At 40.5% G+C, this 20,703-nt stretch overlaps 1 protein-coding gene across 2 annotated transcripts in view; it reads left to right on the top strand.

Moving 5' to 3' along the window:
• The window catches only part of LOC311302253 (inactive dipeptidyl peptidase 10), a 58,163-nt gene that overhangs the window by 15,501 nt on the left and 21,959 nt on the right, over window positions 1-20,703 (top strand). Inside the window, exons 2-7 of one of the 2 annotated variants that reach the window (XM_084427976.1) lie at window positions 3,964-4,078; window positions 6,096-6,191; window positions 6,992-7,086; window positions 13,253-13,324; window positions 19,882-19,934; window positions 20,479-20,560. In XM_084427976.1, the coding sequence (XP_084284102.1) occupies window positions 3,964-4,078; window positions 6,096-6,191; window positions 6,992-7,086; window positions 13,253-13,324; window positions 19,882-19,934; window positions 20,479-20,560 (513 nt within the window). Of the gene's footprint in view, window positions 1-3,960; window positions 4,079-6,095; window positions 6,192-6,991; window positions 7,087-13,252; window positions 13,325-19,881; window positions 19,935-20,478; window positions 20,561-20,703 lie in introns of both variants that reach the window. The other variant, XM_084427977.1, reaches the window with a different exon arrangement.

The following is a 20,703-nucleotide window of genomic DNA, read 5'->3' as shown; positions in this document are numbered from 1 at the left end:
TTATTTCAGGGCTCAGGGGACCTGCGGAAACCGAGCTGATGAAGCTTTAACAGAAAATACTGGGCTCTCAGCCCGTAATGAGAGAGACGCCTTTGATATGAAAACAGTCTCAGTCTTGTATTCAACAGTGTGAACAAATTACATGAATTGTGTTGTTGTGACTGTAACGGGGGAGTGTGAGTGGGTCACAATCTTATACTGACAAAAGCATCATCTTAATCTGTATTTTTGTTTTCTTCTTTCTCAGTTTATTTTAAACCCAACTGGCAAACTGTGTTACACCTCTCTAAAGGATGTTATATTTTTGCGCTTAATACATGAAAAAATATTTCCAGTTGAGTTACATTTTTTTTACTTAAAGTCTTCTTTGTGTCATTTTGCTTCTTAAATATATTTGATATTATATTATCAATATTATATATTATATTATATCTATAATATATTTGACAATGTAATTCTAGCAAAGCCTTCCTTCATAAATCATACTAATATGCGGATTTGTTGCTCAAGAAACATTTCTTATTATGATCAATGTTGAAAACAGTTGTGCTGCTTAATATTTGCTTAACGTTTTTTTCACCATTTTTTTTTTTTACAGAAATGCATCCTTGATTAATAAAATAATCATGGCTAAAATCAGGCTAGGAAACATGCCTTTTATTTCTAAATTATAACAACTTTTGATCTAAAAAACATACTAACATTATAAGGGCACCCCAGGAAACATTCTGAAATAATAAAATAATCCATGCAATGAGACCTTTAAAAAAAATCTTACTAACCAAGTAAAAATGATTTATAAAATGATTATTTTCTGTGCAGCAGACAGCATCATTTATTTTGATCTGATAGCATTGTGTCTCATGATAATGAAGTTTAGGGGGCTTGAACTGATTCTGAATGAGCTTGATGTAAGGAAATTACTTTTTGAAGTGCGAGTGTTATAGATCAGTAAAATCTGAAAAGAGAGCCAATTGTGTTATGATTCTGTTTTATTCTCTCTGCTGCTGAGTGCTGAGTGCAGATAGATTTATCAGACACTATCAGCAGATGTTTTAATTGTGCGAAGCTTCAGTAAGATCTATTAATAATGAGCCGCTGGCTAGAACCCATGCTGGCAACCTCTGAAGCTTTTGAAGTCATCTTTTTGTTTAACAACAATGAACAGTATCCAAGAACTCTGAGGCTCTAATTAAATTTTATAAAGCTGTGAATTTAGGCCACAGAAATAAAACCGCTAATTTCCATGTGTGTATGTTTGGAAATATTTACAATTGTCTGCACTTTCTTATTAAAGTTGGCGGAAGCTGTATTTTTGTCTCCATCAGAATTGCAAATTAAATAGTTTCCAGACATACTAACATGCTGCATACTGCACAGTGTACACTAAATACCGCCTACTAATAAAATAAAAAAAAACAGTTATGCATTGACTGACTTTGGAATAGCATACTACTTTAATACTCCACACCGTATATGCAAATACTGAATTTGGAATAGCATTCTTACTATTTTTAGCATATAAAGATATGACTGAAATAGTAATAGTATGCTACTCTAAATTCAGTCATAGAATATCTGGATGACTGCATTATATCCCACAATACAATGTGCTCATCTTGACTGTCAATTTCCATTGTGATATTATTGCTTATTGAGAAATGTATGCTGAGATTTTTTTGTTCTTGCCAAATGCTGACATGTTGAAATAATACATATATTTTTGCCAATTTACAAATTTGGATCAAAAATGTTGCAAGATGATAGCTGAACATTGCTTGGTGAATTAAATATGCAAAGTGATGAGGTCATGTAACTGTAGAATGCTACATAGAATAATTCCTGTTTCATAGTAATAAATAGTAGGCATCATATAGAATAGCAGTAAACTATTTCATTCTGATCTGAACATAACCTTTATACAATGATAAACATTTAACCCTATGTAAAGCTTACTATATTATATTTGATATGCAAAATATGGCGTCTAAATTATCAACATGATTAAAACTTGGATGAAACCTGTTGCACACAACTACATGCGTTTAGTCGTCTGATTGATTGTTTATAATTTTTTGCAAGTAAAAGGCAATGTAGTTGTAACCTTTATAATCGCATCACTCCGAGCGGGATTCGAACCGGCGTTTCCGAACCAGTCGCTAGTGAGCCTCTTGAGATCAGGGGAGTGAGGTTTACTCGCACAGCTCTTACTATAGCTGTCCTCCATTACATAGTATTATTCAAAAAATGTCCCCCTTCAGGTTGTGGTACACGCGTCTTTTAGCTGTGAAGTCTTCACTGATTTTTATAAAGTAAACGTAAGAATGACTTTTATATCGTTAGTAATATGTCAAAATGAACACTCACTGGACTGAATTTGGATTTGATTATCCGTCATTTTAAAATGTGAGTATCAGGCTTTTGAGGAACGTTTATTTGTAAATCTCTCAATCATCATTGTATTGGATTTCTTTATGTTTTGCCCCCACAATTAAAGTTTTGATCACAAAACTAACACATGACACTAATATCATATTAAGATGAATTATTGAATTATGCATTTTATGGTAGTAGTCTGCTTGAAATCAGAATTTCATAACTTTTGGCCTTATAAATAACAACATCTGCACCAAATTGCCTATTTGTGCATATAACAAAATAATGTTTTTTCCACCATAAGTATGAGCTCCATATTCTCTCAATAGCACACTGTTATGAGCCATAAAAGCCTAATATATCAAATATGATTCTCAACAAAAAGAGATCTTGTCTAAAGGTTCAATAAACAAAATAAAAAAAATAAATCCAGACAATGATTTAATATGTCTTTAATATATATTATTTAATATTATTAGTTATCATCTTGGAATAAATATTTATTTTGCAGTTTTAATCCAATTTTATAAATTTTATTGTCAGGAATTGACAACAGCAACAACACCCTTCACATCAGCTTATTGAGATGGTGCATACAGCACTACAGGCAGCCAGTCAGAAGGTGTTTAGGTGAGAGATGGCAGGCAGTTGGCTCTTGTGCTGCTCTTTTTGTCCTGAGACAGCTGAGGTTAGAGTCTGCCAGGATGCCAGCTGGTGAAGATATGAGTTTTCCCCTCCTCTCTACTAACACAGATCTCTCATTCACCTCTACCCCCGAGGGAAGGTGAGAAGAGGTGGCTTAACCTCTCCCTCTGAAACCACAAACATAAGACACAGAGATAATGAAGACTAAGTTTTATGGACAGTCAATGAGTAAACACTTACTCTGCGGCCCTCCCCTCTTTGCCACCAGCAGTGATTTTCCACTATAGCCTTGAAGTGGCTGTTTATTGTTCCTGATCATGACTGATGGTCTCGTAACCGTCCCAACCTGCCCGTCAGATACACAGCTAAAGCTTTTTGCTTCAGCCTTGGCTGTCACAGAGGCATTCTGGGAGCTGAAAACACATCTAAAATACTGTTTCGTAACAGAACTCTGGCTCGTCTCATCCGCATTGCTTTGTTGCTGTAGATTCAGCTTCGAAAAACAGTCGAGAACTCATCTCTGCAAGCATCCAAACCCCGAAATGCTAACATCGCATCCCCTCATAGTGTAAAATGACGCCCCCACACACACTTTATCACACACAAGCCCCATTAAAAAGGTGAAATGAGGCACCATTCGGTGGAAATTAAGACACAACAGAAATCTGAGACTCAATTAGCTTCTAATTTTTCACTCGAGGAATTCTTTCCTTGTCGGCTTTATGAAGGATTGTTCTAAATGACACAGATTTCTGTCAGAGAGAAGTCCTTTTGTTCTTCCCTGGAGGGTTGCTGCACCGATACACACGTCTCACATGAAATCCCTGCTCTGAGGCAGTGCAAATGAGGCAGCACTAATACATTCTCCCTCAGCGGTGGGGAGACTATGTGTACGAGGGGAGGAAAGTTAATGCAGTTACTTTTATTTTGTTTTTTGAGCAGGACCATGTCAGCTCGGGAGGACCTCCTCGGAATTGGAAGGGAATTGGTATCGCCATGGTGGTCATCCTGGGGGTCATGTCTCTGGTCACCCTCTCAATTTTTCTCCTCACCCCCGGTAAGTTGGAGAACGAAGAAGTTAATGAATATAAATTGAATGAGGTGGTGAACCAAGGATAAAGGAAGAGAGATGTGAGATCAGCTACAATAAGGGAAGAAAGAGAGATGGGAAATACAAAAGAAGATTATAGAGGGTTTATGTGAGCGAGCTCATATATAAGACATCCATTCACAAATAAAAATACGAAAAGACAAGAGGAAACAAAGCAAGCAACACTCAGAGTAGATTTTTGCTGCGTGATCAGGTTAAAATGTGGCTGTGCAACAGAAGTATTTTTGTTTGGGTGCAAAATAACATACATTTCTATAATAGAACTTTGCTTAATCCGTGTGCATTGCCACTACAGTACCTACAAGATTTTTCTTTGTTTGCATTCATTGAGCTTTTTATTTTACCAGCATGCTTTGAGGAAGAGGGGATAGGGAGAATAAATGTTGAAATTAAAGGGTTAGTTCACCCAAAAATGAAAATTCTGTCAGTAATTACTCACCCTCATGTTGTTCCAACCCCGTAAGACCTTCGTTCATCTTCGGAACACAAATTAAGATATTTTTGATTAAATCTGAGCGCTGGCTCACTCCTCCATAGGCTTCCTAAGACACTATAACTTGCTGGCCCAGAAAATGTATTAAAGACATCGTTAATATACTCCAAGTGACTCCAGTGGCTCAATCTTAAGTTTATAAAGCGACGAGAATACTTTTTGTGCGCAAAAACAAACAAAAATAATGACTTTATTCCACTTTTCATTTCCTTCTCTCTGGGCCTCGAGTCTTTTCACGTAGTGTTTAAGCATAGCGCATCTGTGCACGTCACCACGTATCACACACATGACCAGCGTCGCCCAATAGTGAGCCTACGTGGTGACGTGCAACACAGACGCGCTACGCTTAAACACTACGTGACTCGAGGCCCAGAGAGAAGGAAATGAAAAGTGGAATAAAGTCGTTATTTTTGTTTGTTTTTGCGCACAAAAAGTATTCTCGTCGCTTTATAATCTTAAGATTGAGCCACTGGAGTCACTTGGAGTATATTGACGATGTCTTTAATATATTTTCTGGGCCAGCAAGTTATAATGCCTTAGGAAGCCTATGGAGGAGTGATCCAGCTCTCAGATTTAATCGAAAATATCTTAATTTGTGTTCCGAAGATGAACGAAGGTCTTACGGGGTTGGAACAACATGAGGGTGAGTAATTACTGACAGAATTTTCATTTTTGGGTGAACTAACCCTTTAAGTGTTGTTGAGGAAGATGAGAAAAGGGAGAGTTATGTTTAATGATCTGCTATGTTGGGTTATTGAAGAGTTTCAGTTATATTGTCAGCTGGGTCCAAATGGCCAAATCCAAGTTTTACCTTGGCACGTTCATTTTGGAAGCGACACACAACATGTTCTTCTAAATCACAGCATAACAGAATATTAAACAATATGTTTTTTTTAAAAGTCATATTCGGTAAATAAAACCAATTGGATGGTAACTTAATTTTGAACTAAAACAATATGGCCTGGTTTCACAGACAGGGCTTAGATTAGGCTTTAGTTCAATTAGGAGATTTAAGAAGCTTTTATAAACATGACTTAGAAAAAAACATTACATTACTGATGTGCATCTTGAGACAAAACAATGGCACTGACACATTTTTAGAAATATAAGTCCAATTTGCTTTCAGTTAACACAACTCAAACATGCATTTTAGTCTAGGACTAGGCTTAAGCCTTGTCTGTGAAACCGGGGGCTTGTGGTTTACATGCAATATATTTTTTTGTGTAAAAATTTTATTAAGAAAAAAAAAAATACTGAGTGCACTTTTTTTTTTCAATGTGTGGATCCACATTCCGGCATTTAATTGTTTATTTATTTTTAATTAAAAAAAATTCTAACAGCCTACGCCATTTGCATCAGTAGCATCAATATTTGATTTTATTAGACATTCCTGTAGATTTTTCTAATAGACAGGATTTGTCCTCAGGAGTTGTGGTTGTTCTTAACTGATTGCCTGATTTTGTATTTCAGACGAGTCTCACCTCCTGCTGCTGTCTCGTCTCACTCTGGAGAACCTAGAGAGCGAGGATTTCAGAGTTCACGACCCATGTGCGACGTGGCTAAATGGTAAAAACGTCATTATATTTTACAAACAGTGTTTCAGGGGAATGTTTTAGGTTCATTTATTTGATCTATGTGGACATTTAGAGCTCCTGGAGCGCAACAGTTCATTGTGTTGAAATGTAATGGGAGACTGGATGTGTTTTTCTGCTAATAGTTGAAACGTTCGATTTACTTTTCAATAAACGTGGCATTCATCAGGATGCATTTCTATTCACTCTTCATTATAAAGCATGCACAATTAAAATTAGTGCATCCCAAATCATAATACATTGAAAATAGTATTATAAAGGTGTCTGTAGGGCTAATATTGCCCCTGACACATTGACACTTTCAAATTTTTGTAGTAACATAAGGAATGTGAGTTGCAGAAGTTAACTATATATGAATCTAAAAGTTCAAATTGACGTGTGTAATATTGGATTTTACAATAATCCTACCCCATTTTGATATGCAGTTTGACTTAAGAAAGTCACTTATAGGTTGAGTTCTTCAAAAATACTGGGATTCTCAAAAGTATGTACTCCACAGCTCAAACATTCGGGGTCAGTACGATTTTTTTCAGGTTTATTCTGTGATGGCAAAGCTGAATTTTCAGCATCATCACTTCAGTCTTCAGTGTCACATGATCCTTCAGAAATCATTCTTAAATCATCAATGCTGATCTGGTGGTCAAGAAACATTTCAGAAACAGTAGACAGTAGACTTTCCCATCACCAAAGAAGCACATTTTCTTATTAGGACGTAGTCTAGGTGCAGGCCAGTCTTGAGCTCAGCTATTGAATGTTAATTTTCATGTTTTACAGAGAACGAGGTGTCATTTTGCACCCAGGAGGGTCACGTTTTAATCCACAATCTCAGCGCAAATCTAACCACCACGCTATTGGACAATAGCACCCTGGTGAGTGTATACTTACACATGCATGCATTCACATAGAAGACAGCAGCATAGCACATAAAGGCCATGCAAAGACACATACTCATACAAGCCCTTTCCTCATCCCAAACCACCAGCGTAAAGCAGCTCTCTGGAGAGTTACAAACCCCTTGAGGCATGTGAGCAGGACAAGACGTACAACTCCATTAGCTCCATTCTTATGGAACCTGACAAATGGGTCACTTCATAGCGAGAGTGTATGGACTGGTAGCTGGATGTCTTTGAAGAAAGAATCAGAATGCCAAAAAAATGAGCAAAGAGAGAGCAAGTAGTCTTTTGGCTTCCAAAGCTCTAATAGTTAATGCTTTGTCTTTTATTCCACCTCTCTGCACTTCTCCCCAGTTGATCCCGCTGCATGTGTCATCAAAGAGACTGTTTCAGCAGGGCCACCCTTTGAACGCTGCAGCTGGGTAACACTGAGAATCATATATGGGTCATTGCCTCAGACGCTCAATGGAATGTTGTTGAGATAGCAGATACTTCTCCTCTAAAGCCTCTACCCACACAGTCAACACTATTACACTCGTCACATTGGCTTTATGCTCCAACAACATTTCTTAGCCACAATACACTTTCTGCATTCATGGTTTGCAGATTATGGGTGTTTTAAAGGGAAGAATTCAAGTTTTCTCCATAGCGTTTTGTAATGGCAAAATGCCATTTGGCAGACTGTAAAAAAAGATGAAGGACCAGTCTCCACTTCCTTCCACAGTAGAGAAACAAAGCCAAAATATCCCAGAAACGGTTAAAAAAGTACGGTGACCGGGAGGGGACATATTCGGTTCACTTAGTTTTGTCGTGGCCACAACATATAAACTCGTGGGAACGTGATGTTAAGTCGTGGGAACGTCATAATATCTCGTGGGCAGGAGATCGTATGTTGAGCGAACGACATCCGTTTCTCATGGCTACAACTTAAAATGTTGAGGGAATGGCATCCGTTTCTCGTGGCCACGACTTAATATGTTGAGGGAACGACATCCGTTTCTCGTGGCCACGACTTAATATGTTGAGGGAACGACATCCGTTTCTCGTGGCCACGCCTTAATATGTTGAGGGAACGACATCCGTTTCTCGTGGCCACGCCTTAATATGTTGAGGGAACGACATCCGTTTCTCGTGGCCACGCCTTAATATGTTGAGGGAACGACATCCGTTTCTCGTGGCCACGCCTTAATATGTTGAGGGAACGACATCCGTTTCTCGTGGCCACGACTTAATATGTTGAGGGAACGACATCTGTTTCTCGTGGCCACGACTTACTATGTCGTGGGAACGGCATCCGTTTCTCGTGGCCACGGCTTACTATGTCGAGGGAACGGCATCCGTTTCTCGTGGCCACGGCTTACTATGTCGAGGGAACGACATCCGTTTCTCGTGGCCACGGCTTAATATGTCGAGGGAACGACATCCGTTTATCGTGGCCACGACTTAATATGTCGAGGGAACGACATCAGTTTCTCGTGGCCACGACTTACTATGTCGAGGGAACGACATCCGTTTATCGTGGCCACGACTTAATATGTTGAGGGAACGACATCCGTTTCTCGTGGCCACGCCTTAATATGTTGAGGGAACGACATCCGTTTCTCGTGGCCACGCCTTAATATGTTGAGGGAACGACATCCGTTTCTCGTGGCCACGCCTTAATATGTCGAGGGAACGACATCCGTTTCTCGTGGCCACGACTTAATATGTCGAGGGAACGACATCCGTTTCTCGTGGCCACGCCTCAATATGTTGAGGGAACGACATCCGTTTCTCGTGGCCACGCCTTAATATGTTGAGGGAACGACATCCGTTTCTCGTGGCCACGACTTAATATGTTGAGGGAACGACATCCGTTTCTCGTGGCCACGACTTAATATGTCGAGGGAACGACATCCGTTTCTCGTGGCCACGACTTACTATGTCGAGGGAACGGCATCCGTTTCTCGTGGCCACGGCTTAATATGTCGAGGGAACGACATCCGTTTATCGTGGCCACGACTTAATATGTCGAGGGAACGACATCAGTTTCTCGTGGCCACGACTTAATATGTCGAGGGAACGACATCAGTTTCTCGTGGCCACGACTTAATATGTCGAGGGAACGACATCCGTTTCTCGTGGCCACGACTTAATATGTCGAGGGAACGACATCCGTTTCTCGTGGCCACGACTTACTATGTCGAGGGAACGACATCCGTTTCTCGTGGCCACGACTTAATATGTCGAGGGAACGACATCCGTTTCTCGTGGCCACGACTTACTATGTCGAGGGAACGGCATCCGTTTCTCGTGGCCACGACTTAATATGTTGAGGGAACGACATCCGTTTCTCGTGGCCACGACCTAATATGTCGAGGGAACGACATCCGTTTCTCGTGGCCACGACTTACTATGTCGAGGGAACGGCATCCGTTTCTCGTGGCCACGACTTAATATGTCGAGGGAACGACATCAGTTTATCGTGGCCACGACTTAATATGTCGAGGGAACGACATCCGTTTCTCGTGGCCACGACTTAATATGTCGAGGGAACGACATCCGTTTCTCGTGGCCACGCCTTAATATGTTGAGGGAACGACATCCGTTTCTCGTGGCCACGACTTAATATGTTGAGGGAACGACATCTGTTTCTCGTGGCCACGACTTACTATGTCGTGGGAACGGCATCCGTTTCTCGTGGCCACGGCTTACTATGTCGAGGGAACGGCATCCGTTTCTCGTGGCCACGGCTTACTATGTCGAGGGAACGACATCCGTTTCTCGTGGCCACGGCTTAATATGTCGAGGGAACGACATCCGTTTATCGTGGCCACGACTTAATATGTCGAGGGAACGACATCAGTTTCTCGTGGCCACGACTTACTATGTCGAGGGAACGACATCCGTTTATCGTGGCCACGACTTAATATGTTGAGGGAACGACATCCGTTTCTCGTGGCCACGCCTTAATATGTTGAGGGAACGACATCCGTTTCTCGTGGCCACGCCTTAATATGTTGAGGGAACGACATCCGTTTCTCGTGGCCACGCCTTAATATGTCGAGGGAACGACATCCGTTTCTCGTGGCCACGACTTAATATGTCGAGGGAACGACATCCGTTTCTCGTGGCCACGCCTTAATATGTTGAGGGAACGACATCCGTTTCTCGTGGCCACGCCTTAATATGTTGAGGGAACGACATCCGTTTCTCGTGGCCACGACTTAATATGTTGAGGGAACGACATCCGTTTCTCGTGGCCACGACTTAATATGTCGAGGGAACGACATCCGTTTCTCGTGGCCACGCCTCAATATGTTGAGGGAACGACATCCGTTTCTCGTGGCCACGCCTTAATATGTTGAGGGAACGACATCCGTTTCTCGTGGCCACGACTTAATATGTTGAGGGAACGACATCCGTTTCTCGTGGCCACGACTTAATATGTCGAGGGAACGACATCCGTTTCTCGTGGCCACGACTTACTATGTCGAGGGAACGGCATCCGTTTCTCGTGGCCACGGCTTAATATGTCGAGGGAACGACATCCGTTTATCGTGGCCACGACTTAATATGTCGAGGGAACGACATCAGTTTCTCGTGGCCACGACTTAATATGTCGAGGGAACGACATCAGTTTCTCGTGGCCACGACTTAATATGTCGAGGGAACGACATCCGTTTCTCGTGGCCACGACTTAATATGTCGAGGGAACGACATCCGTTTCTCGTGGCCACGACTTACTATGTCGAGGGAACGACATCCGTTTCTCGTGGCCACGACTTAATATGTCGAGGGAACGACATCCGTTTCTCGTGGCCACGACTTACTATGTCGAGGGAACGGCATCCGTTTCTCGTGGCCACGACTTAATATGTTGAGGGAACGACATCCGTTTCTCGTGGCCACGACCTAATATGTCGAGGGAACGACATCCGTTTCTCGTGGCCACGACTTACTATGTCGAGGGAACGGCATCCGTTTCTCGTGGCCACGACTTAATATGTCGAGGGAACGACATCAGTTTATCGTGGCCACGACTTAATATGTCGAGGGAACGACATCCGTTTCTCGTGGCCACGACTTAATATGTCGAGGGAACGACATCCGTTTCTCGTGGCCACGCCTTAATATGTTGAGGGAACGACATCCGTTTCTCGTGGCCACGACTTAATATGTTGAGGGAACGACATCTGTTTCTCGTGGCCACGACTTACTATGTCGTGGGAACGGCATCCGTTTCTCGTGGCCACGGCTTACTATGTCGAGGGAACGGCATCCGTTTCTCGTGGCCACGGCTTACTATGTCGAGGGAACGACATCCGTTTCTCGTGGCCACGGCTTAATATGTCGAGGGAACGACATCCGTTTATCGTGGCCACGACTTAATATGTCGAGGGAACGACATCAGTTTCTCGTGGCCACGACTTACTATGTCGAGGGAACGACATCCGTTTATCGTGGCCACGACTTAATATGTTGAGGGAACGACATCCGTTTCTCGTGGCCACGCCTTAATATGTTGAGGGAACGACATCCGTTTCTCGTGGCCACGCCTTAATATGTTGAGGGAACGACATCCGTTTCTCGTGGCCACGCCTTAATATGTCGAGGGAACGACATCCGTTTCTCGTGGCCACGACTTAATATGTCGAGGGAACGACATCCGTTTCTCGTGGCCACGCCTTAATATGTTGAGGGAACGACATCCGTTTCTCGTGGCCACGACTTAATATGTTGAGGGAACGACATCCGTTTCTCGTGGCCACGACTTAATATGTCGAGGGAACGACATCCGTTTCTCGTGGCCACGACTTACTATGTCGAGGGAACGGCATCCGTTTCTCGTGGCCACGGCTTAATATGTCGAGGGAACGACATCCGTTTATCGTGGCCACGACTTAATATGTCGAGGGAACGACATCAGTTTCTCGTGGCCACGACTTAATATGTCGAGGGAACCACATCAGTTTCTCGTGGCCACGACTTAATATGTCGAGGGAACGACATCCGTTTCTCGTGGCCACGACTTAATATGTCGAGGGAACGACATCCGTTTCTCGTGGCCACGACTTACTATGTCGAGGGAACGACATCCGTTTCTCGTGGCCACGACTTAATATGTCGAGGGAACGACATCCGTTTCTCGTGGCCACGACTTACTATGTCGAGGGAACGGCATCCGTTTCTCGTGGCCACGACTTAATATGTCGAGGGAACGACATCAGTTTATCGTGGCCACGACTTAATATGTCGAGGGAACGACATCCGTTTCTCGTGGCCACGACTTAATATGTCGAGGGAACGACATCCGTTTCTCGTGGCCACGACTTAATATGTCGAGGGAACGACATCTGTTTATCGTGGCCACGACTTAATATGTCGAGGGAACGACATCTGTTTCTCGTGGCCACGACTTAATATGTCGAGGGAACGACATCCGTTTCTCGTGGCCACGCCTTAATATGTCGAGGGAACGACATCCGTTTCTCGTGGAAATTTTCGACGAAAAAGCCCATTCAACTTAAGAATGTGTTTCAGGTGTCTTTCACTTACGTACCCATGTCTTAATGCCAGAGAGCGCACTATATCTTTATATGACATTCCTAATTCAAAGTAAAATGTTATTTCATCAGTCATCTCCATCTCCGACTGCTGTATATTGTTACAGTATTGACCGGCGTGTGGTAGGCTGCCCTCAACATAACTTGATCAAGAAATAGATGCCGTTCTCTCAAAATATGAAGTCGTGGCCATGACAAAAATATATTGTTCACTCAACATATGATCTCGAGGCCACGACTTTACATCGCGTGGCCACGACATGATGTCGTTACCTCAACAAAATGATCTCATGGCCACGATTTATTATCACGTTCCCACGAATTAATATGACGTTCTCACTAATTAATATCTGGAGGTGACAACATATTATCACGTTCCCACGAGTTTATATGTTGTGGCCACGACAAAACTAAGTGAACCGAACATGCCCCTTCCCGGTCACCGTTATAAAGTTATTCGAAGTGTAATTGGATTTTTTATTTTGGCTCGCGTCCCATTTGATTACATAGATAAGGCAGTGTTAATGATCTATACTGCAGCCAGCCACCAGGGGGCGATCGAAATGTTAAAAGTTATTTCTGGGTTCCCGTTTTAGGATCTGAAGTCCATGAAGTTCCAGGTTTCAGCTGATAAGAGGTTCATCCTGATGGCTTATAATATCCACCATGTGAGTAATATGAGTAATATATCTCGAGTAATACGAGAAAATGGCTTTTTTATTGCTTCCACAGATTATCTTCTTTTTGTGCCATTGCAACACACAAGGTTTTATATCATAGCTGAGGCCTCTCTGTCTATTGTTTTTAATAAATGTGCTGTACAAGCAATTTTACCCGTCTAGCCAACTTAGCCACTGCATTAGACAGCTGTTGTCTTGCTGTTTATCCCACACAGAATCATATCCCAGCTGGACCACAAAGCAATTATTTTGGCAAAATTGCTTTATGATGAATGTGATGTCACCTACTGTATGTAAATATGACAAATAATGCCCTTTAAATGTCACATATAATACCAGAAGCTATCTTTTTTTAATGAGATTACATGAACTGCTATGAAATGATAATTATATTGTGATTACTTTGAGAAGAAGATATCTCAATAATGTTATGTGTTTTTAAAGATCCATTACAAACTTTTATCTATTAGAATGGAGGAAACTCTTTCAGCCCACATACTTCATCCATCATTTCTGCAGCATGTTCAACAATGAACACTGCTACGATCAACAGCAAACGTGGACGGAATAGAATATTCAAACACAGAGGAGCTCGGGTGTATAGAAAGAAAGAAGAAGGGATGCCGACAGGCAGAGGGAGAGATGGAAACAGAGGAGAGGAGCTGTTTGGTACTGAATTGTAGCATCGCACTAGGGCAAGCCTTTGTGATTACAGCAGGTTTTAGAAACAGGCTGAGCGTAAACAACTTGTAGGCTATTTGTCTGAGCAACCACAGCAATCTGTAGTTCTTATCCCCCTGCTGAACCTCCACTTCAGAAAATAATCATTTCTGCTGTAGCGTTCTCTCTTCTCAAAAGAGAACAACTAAGCAGGGTATAGACATGAGTAATAGAGAAGAAGAAAAATAGGAAAAAACAGGCAATGAGTGAAAAGACTGACAGTACAATTCATACTTACTCTCTCCTGAGTTGCTCTCTCTCTCTCTCTCACCGTCTCTTGTGAATATTGCTTTTTGTCGCTCATTTAAATGTGTTCTGTATCGTGCATTTGTCTCAAAGCATGTGAAAAGTGGTGGATATGGTGAATCATGTCCACATCGCATTTCACCCCAAAATAAAAAATTATTTCTGTATAAAATATTAAGTAGAGCCTATTTTATCACTATTATTTATGGTTTGCGTTGAGATTAATTTAATGACTGTATGTGCGTATGTAATGTATGTTATTTTATGTATGTATGTATGTATATATGTGTGTGTGTGTGTATGTATGTATGTTGCCAGTGTACATTTACAAGCACTTCATTTGGACTAAAACTACAATTATCATGAGAAAATTGTCTCAATGCAAAAAAATCTTAAAGGATTTTTTACATTTCTTTCTTTCTTTGTCTCTTTGTACATTCCTTTACGTACTCTTTCTTTGTATATTCCTGTCTCACAGGATAAAGCCAATCTGTGTGGTCACATCTGCAGGGAAACAAGGGATTTCTCTGTTAGTTCTCCACCTCTTCTAGTCACAATTGCTATCTCTCTTCCTTGATCTCTCTCCCCCCATTTCCCTCTATCTCTAGAGATTATGTGCTGACTGAGGCAGTTTACGGCTCAAGCAACTGAACTGAGAGTGTGTGTGTGGGGGGGGTGGGGGTGGGGGGGGGTGGGTGGGGGGGGGTACAGTGACTGAAGAAGACGAGGATAAAAACGATGTGATCTGCAGTCGCCCTTAGATCACGCTGTCCAATCGAAATCAATCATAGAGACGGAATGAATTGGATGTGTGAATGTGTGCAGAGAGATTGGAAACTGGGAGATAAGGAAAAGAGGGACATAGGAAAATATAAAAGGGGACACCACAATAGTGAGGTGAAATTGCAAGGGAAGGAAGAAAATGGAAAAGGAAAAAAGCAAAAGGGAAGGAAGGCGAGTGTCACAAAGAAAACGAGGGTGCAAGCGAAATGTATATTGAGAGAGTGAAATGGAAACTGAGAAAGACAGCATGAGGGATAGCCTGAGCCAAATCAGAAGACACAGAGACACAGAGTTAAAGAGAATGCTGAGGGTGGGAAAAGGATGTCAAATGTAAAGATATCTGTCATTTACTCACCCTCATGTCATTCCAAATCCAAACCTGTATGACTTTTTCTTCTGTAGAACACAAAAGAAGGCTTTTGAACATCTAAAATGACACAAAAGCATCACAGAAGTAGTTCATATGTCCCATACACTTTATTCCAAGTCACCTGACGTCATACGAAAGCTTTGTGTGTGACAATTTGATGCCCATTCTTAGCACTTTCATTAGAGTTTATTAAAGATGTAGCAAATATCTGATTCATGAACAGTTTCTTTTGAGTCAGATATTTTCTAATGCATTAATTGATATGGTTCGCAAAACTAGTCTGTACTGTGTTTTCCAAAAGCATTGTAAGCCTAAGTAGATAGTAATAGAAACTATTGGCTCCAATAGTCTCTTAAGATCTACTTGGGTTTGCAATGCTTTTCAGAAATTCATCCGTGAATGATTCAGTCAATCAGACTGATTTGATTCTCAAGTTAAATACTCACTGATTCAGTGATCCAGTCACAGTGGTTAACAGCTCACTGTAGGGGGAAATTATCTGTAAATAACATCATACATTTTGGTTTGTTTCTCACACAAAGCTTGGACTTCAAAACACTTCTCTAAAGTTGTACATGACCGCTTTGCTTCTTTTTTTGCCCAGTGATATATTAAAAGTTGAATCCTACTTTACCTGTGTACAGTATACTCACCTGAATCAATATACCCTATAACAAATCTCAGCTGCACGATTGTTTATATGTGATTGTGGACTATCCCTTTTAAGGCACAGTGCTAAAGGAAGTCAGAGTTAGTGGATAAAAGCTAAAATGTCTACAGGGATTCAGAAATAAAGAGGCACGTATTATGAGAACCAGAGCAACCTCAGACTTAAAGCCCAGAGGAAGACGTGTTGTGATGAACTTGAATCGAAAGATTTTACAATGAGAATCAACACTACAGAGAGAAGAGAACAGAATGAAAAAAGGCAGGCGGGAAAGGCAAACTAGGGCAGATCTTGCACTTTTGGCACTGAGAATTATGTGGGTTGTTCAGTACCGCATTCAGTATTATTGAGCAAATTTGTGCAATTACTATGCCAATGTCACAACCATCCAAATTCCCACATTAGCAATATTTCTTCCACTGTTTGCCGTAGGGATATTAATTTTGTGATTCCTTGCAAAAAGAGGATTTATGACTCTCAGCGGGAATCCACAATCTCTTTTCCTATCAACACACACAGCCTTACACTCAGAGAAAATGTGCTCAAACTTAACACTAGACACTTTGAGATTGTACTCATATGCACACAAACACTTGTGTCTGTCTTTTTAATATTGAGATACAGTACTGTTCAAAAGTTTGGGGTCAGCGAGATTTTTTTTTTTATGTGTCAGAAATAAGTCTCTTCTACTTGCACACTGAAGTCCGAAATTTTCGCATGCGTTTTTTCGTATTCGTGAATATTCGTGATTCGGTAGCTCTAAACTGTCAAAACACCATTCAAAATGCTTGCTACGAACCTGATTCGTTTTTTGTTTTTTTTTGACGGACGAAAGTTTCGGAGGCAGTGTGCAAGCGTGATTGACATAACGTGATGTCGTATTTATTTTTTAACGTGCGAAAATTTCGGACGCGAATTTCGGACTCAGTGTGCAAGGGCCTTGCACTTTCGTCCGTCAAAAAAAAAAAATCGAATCAGGTTCGATTTTCTGCGTTTTTCGAATCACGAGAGCGAAAAAAACGCATGCGATAATTTCGGTCTCAGTGTGCAAGGGCCTTAAGGCTGGTTTTATTTGATCAAAAATGTAAAACAGCAATATTGGGAAATATTATTACAATTTAAAATAACTGTTGTTTATGTTATAGCATATATTTTAAAATGTCATTTATTCCTGTGACGGCAAAGCTGAATTTTCAGCATCATTACTCCAGTCTTCAGTGTCACATGATCCTTCAGAAATCATTCTAGTATGCTGATTTGCTGCGCAAGAAACATTTCTTATTATTATCAATGTTGCAAACAGTTGTGCTGCTTAATATTTTTGTGGAAACGGTGATACATTTTTATTCAGGATCCGTTGATGAATATAAGTTCAAAAGAACAGCATTTATTTGAAATATAACTTTTTTTAAATAATATTAGAAATTTCTGAACTGCCATATTTGACCAATTTAATGTGTCCTTGCTAAATAAACATCTTAATGTCTTTCAAAAGAAATTTCTTATCTTACTGACCTCAAACATTCATTTTTTAATGAAATAATTGTTTAACCTCACTTCTATACAGTGCCAGACAGTGCGACAGTCGGCTGTTCTGTTTTTAGTATGCACTGCATGGCATGACTTTCAATCCTATTAAGCTTTTGGGAAACGAGTGCAGTTTGAAGCTTGTCGCCACACTGCGTCTGTACTGATGCTGCAGCAATCGATACATCTAATTTTACACAAATCATTACAGACCTAACTGATCAATACACAAATCTTCATATAGCCAAATGCATTGCAATAAACCATGCTGTACTGACAAAATGCACAATTGTCTTTAGAGGCCTAAAGGACACTTCTATTGATTTAGGTCATCTTTGACATGCTAATCCATTGGAGTGAGTTTCAAGCTGTGAATTTGTTACGCAAGTGGATCCTTTTTTTCTTTTTTTGGAGGGATATTGACCCCTATGATCACGTTGATAGAGATGCGGCATGTGCCGCTATCATTCTGTCATATGACCCCATACATGTGATGTACCGTTCTCATAAGAGTCAAAGCAATTTGGGGGCCTGTATCCCTTCCGGCTACTGATTGTGAAATAAAATAAATTGTTTTCTAAAGAATTGCTTCTTTTGCTCATGATGCTCCTCAATTGAATCAGCTGAATGAAGCTTGAAATTGAAATGAATTTAAATGATTCATTAACCACCCATAGTTGTGCTGTCATGCAGTGAGAGAGTGAAAGATATTATGAGCTGTAAGAACTATGTGAGTGTGTGCACAAGCGTGTGCTATGTTCAGAATGGTATACTAGCATACTGCATACTATACATCTTTCGATAGTTTGAGGTCAGTAAGAAATTAATACTTCTATCTAAACAATAAGGTACGAGAGGCTGTGCTGTATTGTGAATATAGTCAACCCCTTCAGGCCTTACCTTTATTGTAAATAAAACATAGCTATTGACCAATCAGCATCAAGGACCAGAACTACCCATTTTATAATCCGCAAGGACGATCAAATGTGACCAGTGTTGGGGGTAATGCATTACTAGTAATGTGAGTAAGTAATCAGATTACTTAGTAACAAATTACTTTTAAATTTAAAACAAAACATGAGTTACTTTTTTAAAATAAGTAACGCATGTTACTTTGTTTTCCCATTTACCGAATGACACCTCTCCTGTTGCCATGTTAAAAGAAATCGTAAGTGCAAAGTGTGTGGGCTGTGAAAACATGATGGTTTTTGTTGTTCTAGACTTTAACGTGAACATGCATTTTCTCATCTCACTTGCTCAAAAACAGATTCAGTATTCTTCGAAATGAATAAAAACAGTGAAATGCAAAATAAAGTATACTTTATGTATTTATGTGTCTAGAATGGCAGCATAGCTGAAATGTTTGAGCTGCGCCCTCTACTGTACAGGCGTGAGTTTGCATTTCTTTCAGCCTGAGGTATATTTATTTCACTTTTGATGTGAAAGAGTAAGGGTCTTCACATTTGCCAAGAATAAAACTTTTTTTTGTTGTTATTATAAAAAAAAAAAAAAACAAGCAGAGAAAAAGTAATGTAAAAGTAACACAACCTTTTCAATTAAAAGTAACTAAGTACAGCAATTAGTTACCTTTGTTAGGGATCAACGCAATATTGTAATGCATTACTTTTAATAGTAACTTTCCCTAACACCGAATGTGACCGTGAAGACATTTATAATTTTACAAAAGATTTCTATTGCAAATAAATGCTGTTCTTTTGAACTTCCTATTCATTAAAGAATCTTAAAAAATAATAACAAGAAATGTTTTTTCAGCAGAAAATCAGCATTCAGAAGGATAATGTGTCACTGAAGACTAGAGTAACAATGCTGAAAATTCATAAAAGGAATACATTACATATAGCCTAACAGTTTTTTGAAATTGCAATAATATTTTACAGTATTACTGTTTTTACCGTTTTCCGCCCTATCAAATAAATGCAGCCATGGTGAGCATAAAAGACTTAAAAAGCATTAAAGTCTTACTGCCCCCAAACTTTATTTTGGTTTACTTATCACACTAGAAATTGACGGTCTAGTTGAGTGCATTGCATATATTCTTTGTTTTATAGTTCTTATACTGCACATTTTGGCAGCATAAGGTAGTATAATCCTATAATCCTGAAAATTCATGCATACAGAAAAACACTGCAGAAATAGTGTGGTGGTATGCTATTCCGTACATAGTTTGTGTATACAATTTAGGGATCCACCATGTCCTCTGCCCCTTTCCAGGTATTCTCACAGTCCTTCACAGCATCCTTTGCAATCTACACAGTGGCCAGCGGGTAGGTAGAGACAGAGGTTCCTCACTGCATGGCCTGTACTGGGCATGTGCACAACCGAAAACCAGTCCACAGGTCCCTCTGTGTTTGGCATTGATTACATAAAAGTATGGAAAAGGTACTATTTGTTCTGATGTTGACAGGTCTCTGCTGGATGAATTGTTTTTTTATCACTAACCTGCAATTTCCTGAATGCCCTGACAGGGATTTGCTATGTTCTGTTTGTTGATAAAAGCCTGAGATTCTTGCTTGTGGTTGTGAAAGAGCAGTGAAACTTAAAAGAATGTCTTGAAGCCCATTTGCTTGTTTTGGCAGAATTCACAGATCATTTAGCCTTAGCTGTGGTTTCATTGCATGTCCAGACCCCTGCCTCCATGTATACTTCACTTTCATTTCGTATTAACTCTGCATCTGCATCGTGCTGTTTTTACGAGCCCTTTCAAGCACTCTAAAAATGACCCAGAACCGGATTAATTTGTGCTATGCAGTGCTTCAAATGTCTGTGATGTAATAGTTCAATCTATGTGTGTGTGTCTGCATATCTTAGGGAGATTATGGACCTCACCCCTTCAGAGGAGGATACGTCTGTACTTCAGTATGCAGCGTGGGGACCTCAAGGGAACCAGTTGGTGAGGATCTTTGTTCTATTGCAGTGTTTCTCAACTCCAGTCCTCGGGACCCACTGCTGTGCACATTGTGTATGTCTCCCTTATTTAACACACCTGAACCAGATCATCAGCTCGTTAGGAGGACTCCATGAACTGATTTGAGT

The sequence above is a fragment of the Rutilus rutilus genome (assembly GCF_951802725.1).
Source record: "Rutilus rutilus genome assembly, chromosome: 13".
In the NCBI taxonomy this organism is placed as follows: domain Eukaryota; kingdom Metazoa; phylum Chordata; class Actinopteri; order Cypriniformes; family Leuciscidae; genus Rutilus; species Rutilus rutilus.
This window is presented reverse-complemented; position numbering and strand designations above follow the sequence as displayed.